We start from the raw sequence: 15,425 nt of genomic DNA on the forward strand, positions 1-15,425 counted from the left end.
ACAACAGGTATAAAATGTATCATGTGATCAAAATACAACTTGCCTAATAATTCTGCACACAGTGTATAATAGTTTTTTTTATGTATAGATGAAAGCAAGAGGCGTAATAATATATCTATATCTATATCTATATATATATATATATATATATATATATATATATATATATATATATCTGCACAAATTTTTTTTATCTATCCGCATAAATGTCTCCAAAAGAGGACAAGCTCTTTAACCCCTTAATGACCGCCAATAGGGTTTTTTTTTTTAACTGACCCTAGATATAAGAGGATAGCCTCCCCATACAGGAGACAATCCAGCAGCTGTCGGCTGTGCACTATAGCTGACAACTTGCTGCATCAGCCACGATCAGTGTTGGCACCGTCCAAATCTGTTTAACCCCTTAGATTCTGCTGTCACTTTACTACATCATATACAGTGGGTACGGAAAGTATTCAGACTCATTGAAATTTTTCACTCATTCATTGCGGCCATTTGGTAAATTCAAAAAAAGTTCATTTTTTTCTCATTAATGTACACTCTTCACCCCATCCTGACTCAAAAAACAAATGTAGTGATTTTTGCAAATTTATTAAAAAGAAAAAACTGAAATATCACATGGTCATAAGTATTCACACCCATTGCTGTAATGGCCAGAATCTGAGATAAATGACTGCGGCACCTAAGCAGTTAGGGCAGGGGTGGGGAAAATCAGGCCCCAGGGCCATTTACGGCCCTCGATGACCTTGCATAAGGCCTCCGAGCAGATTCTCAGGGACCGAATTCTTGGGCAGGGAGCTGTATTTTGATTACTACAAGCCCATTAATTTCTTCTTGCTCTGTTAGCACACACACAGTGCTCACTACTGAATACTGAAGGGCATGCAATGGAAGATTATGTCCTGACACAAGTGCCAGAGTCAGGATGTACTTATGGTACGGCCACCGAAGGATGGGATAAATATCCAAATGGTCCATCGCAGAAAAAAAAAAAAAAAAGATTCCCCACCCGTGCGATAGAGGAAGGGTGTTCACTCTTTTACCCCTGATACGATTCTGTATATTTGAATACAAATAAAGAAATTAATGATTGAACCTCTAAGACCATTGCCTTCATTCAGCAGTGTTTGATCCCTCCCAATCATTGCTATTTAAAAATTTTTTTTTTTAGAATGATCTATTCCTGCAATGCCATTGGTTTTTCTGGGGGCTAACAATGGCTTCCCACGTCTGCACAACTATAGCAGTGTGTGACATGGGTGGTCAGCAAATTTGGTAAAAAAAAAAATAAAATAAAAAAAAAATATAAAATCTATATATATCTATATATAAAGCAGCATCTTTAAAAGGTCCAAATGAGACCAAAATATGTAAGGAGTTAAAGTCTATCAAGAAAAGCATTACAGATCAATAAATTAACCCCTTCACGACCTCTGCCGTACTATTAAAGGTACCGTCACATTAAGCAACGCTGCAGCGATATAGACGACGCCGATCGGGCGCTGAGCCAACCTCAAAGCCGGGACATGTCAGCTGTTTTGAACAGCTGACATGTGCCCGCAATAGCGGCGAGTGAAATCGCGATTCACCCGCCGCTATTAACTATTTAAATGTCGCTGTCAAATGCTGACAGCGGCATTTAACCGGTGCTTCCGGCCATTGGGTCGAAAATGAGCGCATCGCCGATCCCGATCACATGATCGGGGGTCAGTGATGTTTCTGCATAGTAACCATAGAGATCCTTGGGATCTCTATGGTTGCTGATGCCGGATTGCTGTGAGCGCCCCCCTGTGGTCGGCGCTCAGAGCAATGCAGGAATTCAGCTACATAGGAGTGATCTAATGATCGCTGCTATGTAGCAGAGCCGATCAGGCCATGCCAGCTTCTCCCATGGAGGCTATTGAAGCGTGGCAAAAGTTTAAAAAAAAAAAAAAAAAAAAAAAAACAAAAACAAAAAAAAAACAAACATAAAAGTTTAAATCACCCCCCTTTCGCCCCATTCAAAATAAAAAAAATAAAACCTACACATATTTGGTATCACCGAGTTCAGAATCGCCCGATCTATCAATAAAAAAAAAAAGCATTAACCTGATCACTAAACAGTGTAGCTAGAAAAAAAATTGAAACGCCACAATTACGTTTTTTGTTTTGGTCGCCGCGACATTGCATTAACATGCAATAACGGGCAATCAAAAGAACTTATCTGCACAAAAGTGATATCTTTAAAAACGCCAGCTCGGCATGCAAAAAATAAGCCCTCACCCCGACCACAAAAAATGGAGATGCTACGGATATTGGAAAATTGCGCAATATTTTTTTTTTAAGCAAAGCTTGGAATTTTTTTTTGCCACTTAGATAAAACGGAACCTAGACGTGTTTGGTGTCTATAAACTCGTAATGACCTGGAGAATCACAATGGCAGGTCAGTTTTAGCATTTAGTGAACCTAGCAAAAATACCAAACAAAAAACAAGTGTGGCATTGCACTTTTTTTGCAATTTCACCTCACTTGGAATTTTTTTCCCGTTTTCTAGTACACGACATGCTAAAACTAATGAGGTCGTTCAAAAGTACAACTTGTCCCGCAAAAAGTAAGCCCCTCACATGGCCATCTTGACGAAAAAATAAGAAAAAGTTATGGCTCTGGGAAGGACAGGAGTGAAAAACAAGAACGCAAAAACGGAAAAGGGCAAGGTCGTGAAGGGGTTAATAGGCAAACAGTGGGGGAAAAAATGAAATTCCTTTTAGAGAATATAATTATGGATCGTAATAAATATAAAATCTGGACAGTGGTGGACGGGGAGCTGGAATCATCATATTGGGGAGAAGATCAGCAATCATTACAATGAGTGGACGCTACATGACAGGTAAGGACCATTAGACATTTACCAGATGAAATCCTGGAGTCCTGTGCCCCCCATCCTCTGGCAGACCGAGGGGCTGTGCTGTTCCAGGGGGAGTTGGTGGCTTTGGGGTTGTTGGTGAGCCCTGGAGGGGGACGAGGCAGCCCAGGGCTATTCCTGGACATCTGATTCTTCCACATCTTGTTAGAATGATGTGAGGGGTTGTGTCCAATGGGGTCTGGTGACCAGGTGGATTTATAGTCTCCAAACTTTGCTGAGAGTGCTTAAAAAAAAAAAATAATATGAGACATATTTCGTAAAACATCCTATTCCACATGAAGGCGGATACAAACCGTGTCGGATTACATAGCTCTATGGAGGGCAATACCTGAAGTGCTGTGGATATTCTCTGAGGCACTGTAGGGCCAGGCACCAGGTGAAGGCAGCGAGGTGTTGAGGGAAGAAGTGGACCCTAAAATGTGAAATACCAGGACACACTGGTTGTATTAGCACAGACTGGTTACTTATACAGCAAAGTGGTAAAATACAAAAGCAGCAAGGTTACACTGCCCTCCTGTGGTGAGGCCGAGAATACACTGCGGTCATGTAAATACCAAGTGCAGTTACTGGAACCACATATTAGTTGCGACTGTCCGTTTGTGGCCGTACCCGACCACAATGTGTGACCCTTCCCTAGCCTAAATGTCTCCACAAAATTGCCAATAATTACTTCATTAAAAAGAGGACACTATGTATTTGCTGGAGATCGTGAACAAGAGTAACTTTATATAATCCTCATTTATAATTTAGGCTCTGTTTGCATCAAACTTCTGCGCTGTAACGTGTACACTGGGAAGGTTCCCCACAATCTGTTACATAGATATCATTAGTCTATGGCTGAGCTTCCACTTACAATATACCACCATACAAAGTAAATGGAAGCCAAAAAAGCATTGCAAACCCAGCTTTACCTGTTGGGGCGTCCTGCAGTAGCTGGTGGTCAGTATCTACGATGGGAGATGGGGCTGGACCCCCTAGCACACTGCCAGGGGTAACATAAGGGTCGGATTCTGGGTCAATATTCTGAATTCCTTTCCATGGCACGCCTGGTTGAAACTCTGCAAAATAAAATGATAAATAGCATGTAGACAAAGATCTCCATTATAGGTGGGGTGGATGCAGCATATTTTACAGTCTACATTTGAGAACAATGAAATCACTAACCTTCCTCGTGCACAGAACTAAAAACAAAGCGTCCTGCCAACTATCATTTTTGCACATCTATGGTGATTTGCTTACACTTTGTGATCTTGTCCTGACTTATTTACTGTGGGGGTCTGACTACAAGACCTGGACTGATCGCCAGCAAGGGGCGCTTTTCTTTCCATTAGAATGGACTGGCAGTGCCCATGCTCGACCGACGCTTCAGTCATTCCCGATGAGGCTGCCAAGCGCTGCACTCGCCTTTTTCCGCAGTCCCATAGAGAATAAATGGAGTGATGTCATGCAGATCCCAGCGATCAATAAGTCATCACCTATCCTAGAGATGGGGGAAAAGTGGGCCATCCTGAAAGGTATTAACAGTAATCTTGCAACTCCATGCAAACTTCGCACAAGTGCAGTTTTCCAGGATATACAGAACCTGTGCAAGTGCAGCTACACGTTTGTCTTGCTTGTCTCAGTAGAAGGCTTTGCCCATCATGGGGGCATGGCTTTCTATGGTAAGACGACAGTACAGAACTTATAAGGCTACGTTCAGCATGCACCAGTCTCTTCCCTTCCACAGATGAGACAGCACTAGTACAAATGGCGGACAATTCCTGTGCCCTTCTCCTATGTGCAGAAGCTCACAGAGCTACACACAGTCATGGCTGGTCTGAGAACGCTGATGTTCATGCAAACCGAGAATGACAGTGTGCTGACTATAAATGGCTATTGTGCCATCTCTAAAAACTACAGCATACAGCGCAAAATCTATATCAACTGGTTGGTGTCAATTTCTGTCAAACCTATCCATAGAGCAGCAGTCGTCTTTACCAGCCTGTCTAAATCCTGAGGATTGAGAACCAATATGTACAATGATTCCCGGCACCCACCTGGAGGCCAGCTGGTATTAATGGACTTGCTTCCCATTTTGCTTGAAGGAGGTGATTTGGCAGGTAACCAGCTGTCACCCGTTGGCCCTCCATGCAGTCCCACAGAATCTCCAGACATCATGTCAAACTGGTTGTAGGGAGAACCCCCACGATTCTTCCCAGGAGGTGCAATGGAGCCTGAAGGCAAAAGTAAAGGCAATTAGAAACATATTTGTAACTCTATTCTTTAAAAGGGGGTTTCCTGGGTAGATATTCTTATTGGCTATGGGCTTACTATAGGTTAAAATCACAAACTCAGCTGGTCATGAGAAAACCAGGTTTGATAAAAAGCGTCACTAATTCTGAGCCTCGAAATGTAGGTTTTCTTTTTTTTTAAATATCTTTCTTGAAAATGTATACACTTTTTTCTATCTTGCACAATATTGTAACGCAAGACAAAGTCTTACCATTTTTAGGTAGACCAACATCTTGAGACACTGATGAAGGCAACCCATCCATCATGGATGTCCACTGCTTAAACCGGGATTCCACCCCAGCTTCCTTTCCATAATCAACTCCACTTGAGCCGAAGCCTAGAAATGACCAAAATTATTATTATTTTTTTTATAATGTAAGAAATAAATCAGTTGCTACTTTCCAAACCAATTTTCACCAAGACAATCATTTATTTTTTAAATGGCGCCATCATTAAAAAGCAGAATCTTTAGGGTCGGCCCAGAAAACCGTTCTACTACTGGTGCAAGCTAAAGCGGGGCTGAGGAACCATCTAGAGGTCACTACACCCAAATATATTCTGCAGTATGAGCTTAACACTGCTCCCATGACAGCTTTAGTTCCTTACACCCCCCTACCCCACGTTCCTAAGCGTAAAGCACGAACCTGATCCATATCCAGGCATGTGCCCTTTGGACTGCATGTCTGAGAGCCCTACAGGATCCAGATGAGACTTGGGACCAGCCGGATGAGAGGGAGAGTGCTTCATACCCGGCTGCCTTTGTTGTTGCTGCTGCTGCTGGAGGGCACTTACCATTCGAGCCAATTGCTGAAAAAAAAAAGCATGAACAAGCAAATCACCGACGTACAATAATGCTGCAGAAAAAAAACTGATCTGCCAGGCTACAGAAGACAACTAAAAAGGAGCAAATAAATAACAGCTGACTAGCTGGATAAACCCTTAGATGTCCCAACCAGTGGCCACTAAGTGGTTAGACTGATGGAGGGAGCTGACGGTGATGGCTTGCAGTGGCAGATATGAGCCTGCAGAAGAGCCCCAAGATCTGTCCTGTCTGTGAACCTAAAAGGTGGCCATACACTAAATATCTTTAATTCACCTGCAAATGATGGGGCTTTGTGCGCCATTATGCACCCTCATTTTGAAGACCTTCTCTGCTTTTGATTTACAGGGTTCACTTCCCAGAGCGAGCAACGACTGAATCTTGCCCGCATGCACACAGACACCGCTTGAACCCAGCTACAGATTCAGGCAGTGTCCGTGCGCACAACCGTGGGCTAAGTTCAGACAGGCTTTGCTCTGGGAAGCAAACATTGTCAATCAGAAGCAGTAAAAGGCTCTCATCATGCAAAATGAAAGGGCGGTAGAGTGTACCGAACCTTTGGCCGCCACGCCAATGGTGCAATGAAACCTCTCAGTGGCAAGTACATTAAATGTATTCTCAGGGACTGAACCGATAATAGATACAGTGTCAGTGTGATTTTTAAAGGGGAAAATAACTGATTGCTTAATTGATTTTGGGGGTGACACACTCCCCTTAGTTTTATGGCTTAAAGTAAATGATGCATAAACTAACAAGCACATGTCATACCCTAGTATATTCAGTGTATCTGACTTCTGAAACAAGAAATGGTTCTCATTGATACCTTCCCCACAACCAAGTTGCTTTACATGTCATGAAATTGCCCTCCAAGAATAATGGACACCAAGCACAAAAAGCAGACTTATCATCCCACTGCAGCTTACATAATGCAAGCAGTGACGACAATGACTACAGGCAGCGCAGAATAAGGATTCAGCTCTAATAGAGGCCTGTGTATAAAACATACTGTCTTCATACAGACACTTACATCCATAAAAGCTGTACAGACATTTAAGAGGTTCTCCAGCAGCTCAGAATGGATTAATATAAGAAGTCATACTCTCCTAACTGATCCCTTGGGATATCATCGCTGCAACAGGACCATCGCTGAAACAGCAGCGTGGAATCAGTAAGGTGAGTATTTATTTTCTTCATTATTTTATCCCATTCCGAGTCAATAAACTTTGGTCTGGCCCCTCTTTTAGTGCATTGGAGGTAGGTTTCAGCCACCAGTTTAATAGTTACCTGCTGTTCTTGCTGCTGCCTGACGGCCTGCGAGATCTTCCTCTGGTTCTGTAGTAGCTGCTGCTGCTGTTGTTGTTGCTGTAAGAGGAGCTGACAGGCCTGTACAGAGACATGCAAACAACTAGTAATGCAAATATACCAAAGCACAACTTTGCTTGTAGAAAATCACAGAGGCAAAGCTGAACCTTCCCCCCTGGATAAGTAAAATAATGATGCATAATAAGGGGCTGGATGTGGTGCACAGAGCTATGCCAGCTGCACGGGGTAAAAAGTTAACCATAAACTTTGCAGCAAAATTTTGCAAATCTGTCCTTAACTCTGGATTGCTGGAGGACTGTGCCACATATTGGTTGTATTGCATTCATCTACTCACCAGCTGAAACTGCTGGATTTGAGGGAGCTGGCTCAGCATGGCAATCTGCTGAGGAGAGAGCTGGGGCCCCATGTTGAACAGTCCTGGGTTCATGTTGCTGTTAGGGAACTGTTTCAGCATAGAGGCCGAGACCTGGGAAAATGAAAGGAAAACCAAATATAAAAGTATTCTAAAAATGCTGCCACCTAAAACAAAACAAAAACCGAACATTACCTGGGGAGAAAGGAACTGGGGAGGCACTTGTGCCCGGAGGTTGGGAGAGGAGTTGAGCGATGGCACAGGGTTGTGCATGCCTCGCGATTGTGCACCGCTGTTCCCGAACAGACCGTGATTGCCACCCTACATAAGAAAAGTGCAAGAATTATTGAGCGTTAGGTTTGGCGAGTGTACTTTAATATAAATTGCTGTGCATTAAAGGATAATCAGAAATGGGTACGATGGCAAGGTGCAAATTCATCTAATTAAAAATTCATTCCATTCTCAAGAGTGGAGGGATTATTTGTCTTATTGCTATTCATTGTGTAGGACACCGGCCACCGCTGCAGCTTATCAGAGGTGGCCGATTTCCTAAGTAAGCAGCGTGCACTAGCAAGATCTTTTTCTATAGCGTTTGCAAGTGAAGGCCTGAAGCTTCCCGGATGGCTGGATTCGGCCAGTATCAGTGCCCCAGCGCTGCTTCGATGCGGCAGAGGTAGAACAGCCTCCGACTGCCGCCTGGAAAGCAAACAATCTGGACCAGTGGCTCAGCCATCGTACCGGCCCAAGACTGTCAGTCTTCAGGAGTGCACTACCCACCAACAAGCAAGAAACCATAAGGCAGAGGAGTGGTTTTGGTGCACTCCTAAAGTGAAAGAATGAAAATAACTCTTTAATTTTCTGCTCAGGCGTACCTATTACACCACCATATTACAGGAGAGAGAAATGCATAGGGGGCAAAAAACCCCAACAAAATGAGAATTTGAAGCAATCATTAAGCAAATCCACGACTAACCTTCAACTTTGGAAACAAACCCAAGGTAGTGTGATGAGATGTTGCAGCCCTGCTGTGTTTTCGTGACGCAATTTTGGAAAATTACGGTAAAATCAGCATTCTGCAAATACAGCCCGAGGCTTTCAACAACTAGACTGGGACATTATCAGGCCAGTGAAGTAAGCCCCTGCTAGCATCAAGATTGTAGTACCATTTTTTATCAATGGATCCATCAGCTTTTAGCAGAATTTTTTTTTTTTTTTAATACAGATCCTATTGACTTCTAATGGGACCACCAGATTTTATTTTTTATTTTTTTTTTAAGGCTGAAGTTAATCCTAGCTGACAAATGGTATCAGGGAAAAACAGCGGCAAAATTTGCCCTGGTGTGCATCAGACAGGGAATTTAGGTTTTGACCCCTGCTGGGGATGTGTACTAATGAGAATCAGTGAGGAATATGATGGCTCTCTATATAACAATGAAAAAATAAAGTATCATTTATGCAAACAAAACGATTGGCACCGAGTGGTCCCCAAGACACGTAAAATGGGTCCAAACTAAAAGGATTTTTTTTTATTATACCACTGCAAAGATATGCTGCTTTAACAAGTGATCCAAAGCACACAACTCTTACTTGTCTAGCAGCGAAGGTTTGGGGGTTGAGGCCCGAACCAATAGCCCCCAGGCCCACGGATGGGAGCGAGGAGCCGGAGGGAGATAGCTTGTAGCTGGGGGAGGGAGAAAAGGGAGAGCACGGAGCCTCGTCCCCAAGGCACCCGTCTTGATTGGAGAAAGGCAAAGTCAGCTAAAGCCAGTCAAGGGGTGTTGGTTAGTGATGCAGCAGAAGGCGAGAGGGGAAAAGGAGAGACAGACACAGAAATTCTATTGAGTGCAAATGAAAGACGCGTCAGTCTTCTGCCAATCACATTCATTTAGTGGAGAAAATCGTTCTTACGCAGACAGCGTGCAAATCAGTTAGGAAAATAACACTCAGAAATAGCCTCACTAAATAAAGTGGTTGTCCAACACAGGAAAAAAATTACAAGGCATGGATGAGTTTTAATAAGTCGCCTAATGCTGGAGATCTGTGCCTGCTCCGGAAGCAATGCCTGTCTCCGTTCGGAAATAGGGCCGCTGCAGCAGTCAAGTGACAAGAGAGTGTCAAACTATTCTAGTCACTTGAGACCGCTGCAGCCAATCACAGGCTGCAGTGGTTATGTGACTTCAGGCATCACTTTCGGAGAGGACTCAGAGCTCCGGAACAGAGTACATTAGATCTGCTGGAAGGCGAGGATGCCACTATATTTTTTAGTTTTAAACCCATCCAAGTATTATTTTTTTTTTTTTTATCATGTACCCGACAACCCCTTTAAGTTCATGAACTATACTTCACTGCATATAATAATCAAATAATCCATCTAAATGCATTATCAGACATGCAATCTATACATTTCAGAGAACTGTCAATTCCAGTGTTCGTCAAGTACAGACGATGCCAAAATCTGACCGACTGCGGCAAGGAGACAGAACCACACCAAAACTAGTGCCAAGAAAACAAAACAGACCTGCATAATACATTTCCAATGGATATAATTGTGTAAATAATTATTTCATTATTGATCATGGTAGAAAAAGATTTATTTTGGAGACATTCTTAAGGTTGGGCTGCAAAGATAAATCCTCACCTTCTCAAAATAAGGCCCGCTGTCTGCGGCTCCCATCTCTTTGGAATTGGGCAGACGGAAGCCTGACCGGTCCTTCCGCATCATATCATTGTAATCCCCGAGATTCACACCCCTCTTGTCCGCCTCAAACTTCTTTTCTGGAAGAACACCTGGTGGGGGAAAAAAAAAGAAAAGGGAAAAATGTTGACTTTGCAATTCAATATCTGGAAGTTGCATGTGAAAGAATGATGTTATATCTCATACAGAAGAGGAGAGTATGTAAGTGTAAAAGTCCTCACCAACAGGGTGGTCCATCTTACTAGCAGGCGAGTCATCCACTTGGCTCTACACAACACAGAAAGAAATTCAGAACAGATCAATTACCATCGTACATGGAGAGCAAGAGACAGGAGACTGGTTTGGGGCACTTTATACCTGGACATTCACTTGTGTAAAATTACACATACAATATATACAAAAAAACTGTGTTTAGAAAAAAAACAAAAAACACGACCTACAAAGGCACGAATTCATCAGTATGTAATTGCCAGTTCTGATAAATTGGAACCAGGGTCTCTAAAAATATACCCACTGGCCTAATCACATCAAAATGGGACAAGAGGTCCAAGGAAAATCACATTATTAGGACCCGTTCTAGTCAGCAAAGTCTACAGGCGGCTGTACTGTGTCACGGAGGTGACGGCTGTGGAGAGGTTCAGCAAATTTGCATGAGTAAAGCCTATAACATATAAACCGTGGAAGAGAAGCTAGAGGACATGTGTGCATCCAGATGTGGCTTACCAGTAATCCGATGTTTGAGAACTGCTTGGACAATGGGTTTATCCAGGAATCATTGTTTCCCCCTTTTAGGGAACCCTGAAAACAATAAGATATTGCAGTTTTCAGTGAATGGGTTGGTTCTCAGCACAAGTGTTGATTTACATAGAAATTTACAGGCGCCTACTTACTGAGTGGGTTTAAAAAGGATATCTGGACTTGAAAAAAAAAAAGTGCCTAAGCACCAACAGGTAGGTAGTTGCTACCTGCCTGTTGTGTCGGCGCTGGTCTCCGCCGGCTCGGAGCGGTCACAGACTTCCGCTGACGTCATGTCAACAGAGCACCAATTTCTTTTCCTTTTGACAGGGTGGGATTACTGGTGTTATGCTGATCGACAGCCGGGTTCTCGCTGCCTAATTGGGGGAAACCGTCTGTCAATCAGCATGACGCCAGTAGTCCAGCCCTGCCAACAGGAAGCGAAAGCATTACTCTGTTGACAGGAGCGGTCAATGACTGATGCAGGAAGGTAGGAAACACATCCCAGATGCATCTTACGCATGGAGCACAACAGGAAGGTAGTTGCCTCTGTTAGCAACTATATACTTAGGCACATTAAGTCCCAGATATCCCCTATAACATCTGTTCAAGAGTGGATGGCTTCTGCTTGCTTGACAGGTTGTAGCACCTAGCAAATGAAGGCTCCTTGGTGCACCCTTGGCATGGCCAACAGCTCAGTGCACCTCCCCTTTAGCTTGATTGCCAGAGCTCAATAGCCCAGAGTGTTGCTTGAATCGAATCCGCGGTTCTGCATGCTCGCACTGACACTGCAGGAGCCGAATAGGTGGCCGCACACAGTGTCAGTACGGGTGCGCTGTCATCCCTCTCTCTAATATGCAGCATCTGCGAGTTGCACGCAGAATTACACAATAGCAAGATGCGCAGACAGGAGAGGTGAGAGCACACCCGTACTGACGCCGTGCGGACAACTGTTCGGCTCCTGTACAGTCAGTGTCAGAATTCAGAGCCAGGAATTTGATTCAGGCAACACTCGCTCTGGTAATCAACCTAGGGGTGGTGAATGGCAGAACGCTGCACAGCGCCCTCGGCCATGCCAAGGGTGCACTAAGGAGCCCTCATTTGCTAACTCCATTTGAGAGGATTACATCTCCCCATCACCATTAGACTAAAGTCGGCCAAACTCGCCAATATCAATGAGTTTGGCCAACCATCTAATATGTATGGGGGCATTAAGAATCTGGCCTGCCCAACTTTGCACTGCCGATCTTTTTGTTCTTCTGGAGATGAGCAACAACATGTCTGTTGGTGGCTTTGTTGTAGAGAACAGAGGAGCAGTCGGCCAAAAGGTTATGCCTGTGTATGGGAGAGTCGACTGCCAGGTGGACGAGAGTCCGGACCATCATTCTGCTGACAGCCATTTAAGGTGTATGGCCGGCTTTAACCTGGCCAAACCCAACAGCCAGCTGCCGAATACATCTCTCCCCTGACCAAAAGGTTAATGCCACACAGCCAACACTATAGTAAGGGAGCAGAGGCTCACCTTGATCTGTGGTTTCTTTCCTTGGCCCCACCCTGCCGAGTTATGGGAGGAGCCGCTTCCCTGAGATCCTGCGCTATTCCAGACGCCACCCTCCTCCTCCTCATCCCAGCTGCTGTGACGCGGCCCTGCCCCCGGCCCTTCAGTCTCTCCCCAGCCGTCTTGCATAGTTTTTGTACCTGCAAAGAAGAGAAAATGTTTTTGCCTGTGATCACGGTACATTTATCCTTGCACCACTGTGCCGCATGTGCAGAAATAGTACGCGGAAATCCAAATCTCCAGAATATCACCCCAAACATTAGAAGCCACCACTAGTCTTTCCTATGGGACTCACCAGTTTTCATGGCACTGGGAGCTACAGGGGCTGCATTACCCCACCCTGGGGCAGGAGGTCCTGTCTCCTCTCCTTCACCCCATCCGGAGGCAGGCTCAGACGGATCACCCCAGGCCGATGTCCCATTATCAGCTGGAGGACCCTTATTCTTGTTCCAAACTGTGGACGCAAATAAAAATAGAAATCTGGTAGAGAATACAAGTGTACGCATCTGATGATGCAGCAAAACTGCTTTTAAGGAGGGGAGGGTTTGGAGCACACACTCTCAATATCCACATATTAGCGGCACTATGCAAGCATTATCGAGGCTGGCCTCTAGAGGGCACTCCAACCGACTGATGTCACACTGGGGGTCTGGTCATGGCTGTAAATGCTCACATGCACCAAAGGAAAAGAAGTGCAATAACATTGGTAAAGGTGAGCTGTATAGGAACATGCATTTATTACACAGGACAGAAGCGAACAGTGCAAAACCACAGCATTACCTGCCTACAAGGGATGACAAGTGTTACCGGGGCTATTCTGGCCATCTGACAATACCTGCACTTACAATACAGTAATTTAGGCTGGTCTTTTATCTACATTTTTGTGTTAAAGGTTTCAGTAAAACTTGTTTTTTATTGAAATCCCTGGTGTCCGGTCCTATCAGTGATTGACAGTCTCCTCTGTATCACTGTGCAATGCAGTGACAGCTGTCAGTCACCGAGTAGCTCCGCCCACTGGACTCTTCCACATACAGAAATTCCAGTGAATAAAATACAAATTCTACGGAACCTTCTCCAACAATCCTATATATCATTCTTCTTCTCTATACCGTGCTGTCTACCAATTTTCAAAAATAAAACTTCCAACAAAATCTGACAGGCATGCTGGAATATATAGGTTGGAGGACGCTGGATAATTTTTGGACACTGTCTTAGGCCCGTTCACATGTTCAGCATTTTACATCAGTAGTTGTATTTCTATTATACTTTTTCTCGGCTTGTCCCACTCCTGGTTGTAGCTTATAAATACTGAACGTGTGAACGTGGCCTTAGTGTGCCATCCCAGAGCAGTCAGAATCCGACCAAGATCACAGAGTTCAGTTACATGCATATTCCACCCCCAATTCTGCAAAATAATATAAATCCCACTGAGTGTGAGCCTATTTTTATTGCTCCAATACTTTAACAGATTTTTAATGGTCAAAAAGGTGACCAACGAGAGAAAAAAACGGAGAGAAAAAAATTGGGCCATACTGACCAATACATACAGTCATTTGACCAGCTCAGTGCAGCGTGCCGACAGGACCCAATGGTTATATGTTGGAGGTAGAGCATTCAGATTATAGATGCACACAAAGTGTTATTTTGCAATCAATTGCTTTTTAATGTAAGGACTCGTAAAATAACGATGACCCTTGGACACAGGTTGGGAGCTTGGCTATTTTGGCCACAACATAAAAGGCTGTCTCATGTACGGTCTCATCTTCACAGGGTGCAGCCATTCCCGGTAAGGTTGGTGGGAAAATATTGTAAGCTTGTGGGGTGCACATATAGCGCTGGTATGCCCACCTAATATAATACGGATGTGACCAATAGGCTGCCAGCCAATATGGCGCAGTCAATGGTCTAAAAGGGGGTGTCCTCCAGCACCAAAGGAAAGTAAGCTTTAGTCATAAAGGATAATAAAAAAAAAAAATTTGCAAAATGGAAACAAAAATAATCCATAATGCTTACACGTTTTGGTAGATAAACATGGCACACTGCATGCATCTATGTGACAGTAGCCCTATGCAAGCCTTCTTTGTGTACATACAATACCAAGCATCTGCCCTCTTCCATGGATGATGGGGGTGTGAGTGATGGCTCGTCCGTATACTGCTGCTGTGCTACCTCCATCATACTGTATATCATCCCTGGACTGTCTGCATCCTGCACGGAGCTGATGGCCTTTTTCTCAGCGATAGGTTACGGATTCGGTGCCCTTTTCAGTTAATTCTTGTGACGTGGGAAAGGGTTAAACGCCTGATCACTAGAAGGGGCCCTGACCCCCCAACCTCGTGATTGAATGGAGCAGCCTGGTCAAGCATTACCACTGCAGTTAGACTCAGTGTCTATAGGGCCAGAGAAGGTAGCAGAGTCCAGCGTTCTGCTGTCCGTCAGTCCTATGGACACCGAAAGAGCAGCCATGACCATGCTCGACAAGGTCACTTCATTCAATTTCGACCAAAGTGAGGGGAAATGGGGGATCAAGACCTGTGAATAAGGGATGTGTTTTCTGGTCAAACCCCTTCAAGCATTGCATCTAGGGAAGACTTTGTACAAGTCATCCTACAAAAGGAGCAGAACTGTGCACTGGGCCTTACGAGTCACCCATGGTCTAGAGTGCTGGGATCAACAAAGGTTACACCTAGAAATTACATTACAGTGTAAAAACAAACAAAAAGACCCCAGTGTCATTTCACTTGCACATTTATCAGACTTTTCTCCACT

At 44.2% G+C, this 15,425-nt stretch overlaps 1 protein-coding gene across 3 annotated transcripts in view; it reads right to left on the reverse strand.

The window, feature by feature from the left end:
* The window catches only part of TNRC6B (trinucleotide repeat containing adaptor 6B), a 120,825-nt gene that overhangs the window by 6,426 nt on the left and 98,974 nt on the right, over positions 1-15,425 (reverse strand). For 2 of the 3 annotated variants that reach the window (XM_069736897.1, XM_069736898.1), the window contains exons 7-21: positions 12,952-13,110; positions 12,621-12,796; positions 11,087-11,161; positions 10,585-10,630; positions 10,307-10,455; positions 9,256-9,426; positions 7,864-7,989; positions 7,651-7,782; positions 7,278-7,376; positions 5,818-5,980; positions 5,385-5,510; positions 4,939-5,115; positions 3,814-3,960; positions 3,231-3,314; positions 2,889-3,125 (exon numbers count right to left, since the gene is read on the reverse strand). In XM_069736897.1, the coding sequence (XP_069592998.1) occupies positions 2,889-3,125; positions 3,231-3,314; positions 3,814-3,960; positions 4,939-5,115; positions 5,385-5,510; positions 5,818-5,980; positions 7,278-7,376; positions 7,651-7,782; positions 7,864-7,989; positions 9,256-9,426; positions 10,307-10,455; positions 10,585-10,630; positions 11,087-11,161; positions 12,621-12,796; positions 12,952-13,110 (2,067 nt within the window). The remainder of the gene's footprint in view (positions 1-2,888; positions 3,126-3,230; positions 3,315-3,813; positions 3,961-4,938; positions 5,116-5,384; positions 5,511-5,817; positions 5,981-7,277; positions 7,377-7,650; positions 7,783-7,863; positions 7,990-9,255; positions 9,427-10,306; positions 10,456-10,584; positions 10,631-11,086; positions 11,162-12,620; positions 12,797-12,951; positions 13,111-15,425) is intronic. The other variant, XM_069736899.1, reaches the window with a different exon arrangement.

The sequence above is a fragment of the Ranitomeya imitator genome, chromosome 8 (assembly GCF_032444005.1).
Source record: "Ranitomeya imitator isolate aRanImi1 chromosome 8, aRanImi1.pri, whole genome shotgun sequence".
In the NCBI taxonomy this organism is placed as follows: Eukaryota; Metazoa; Chordata; class Amphibia; order Anura; family Dendrobatidae; genus Ranitomeya; species Ranitomeya imitator.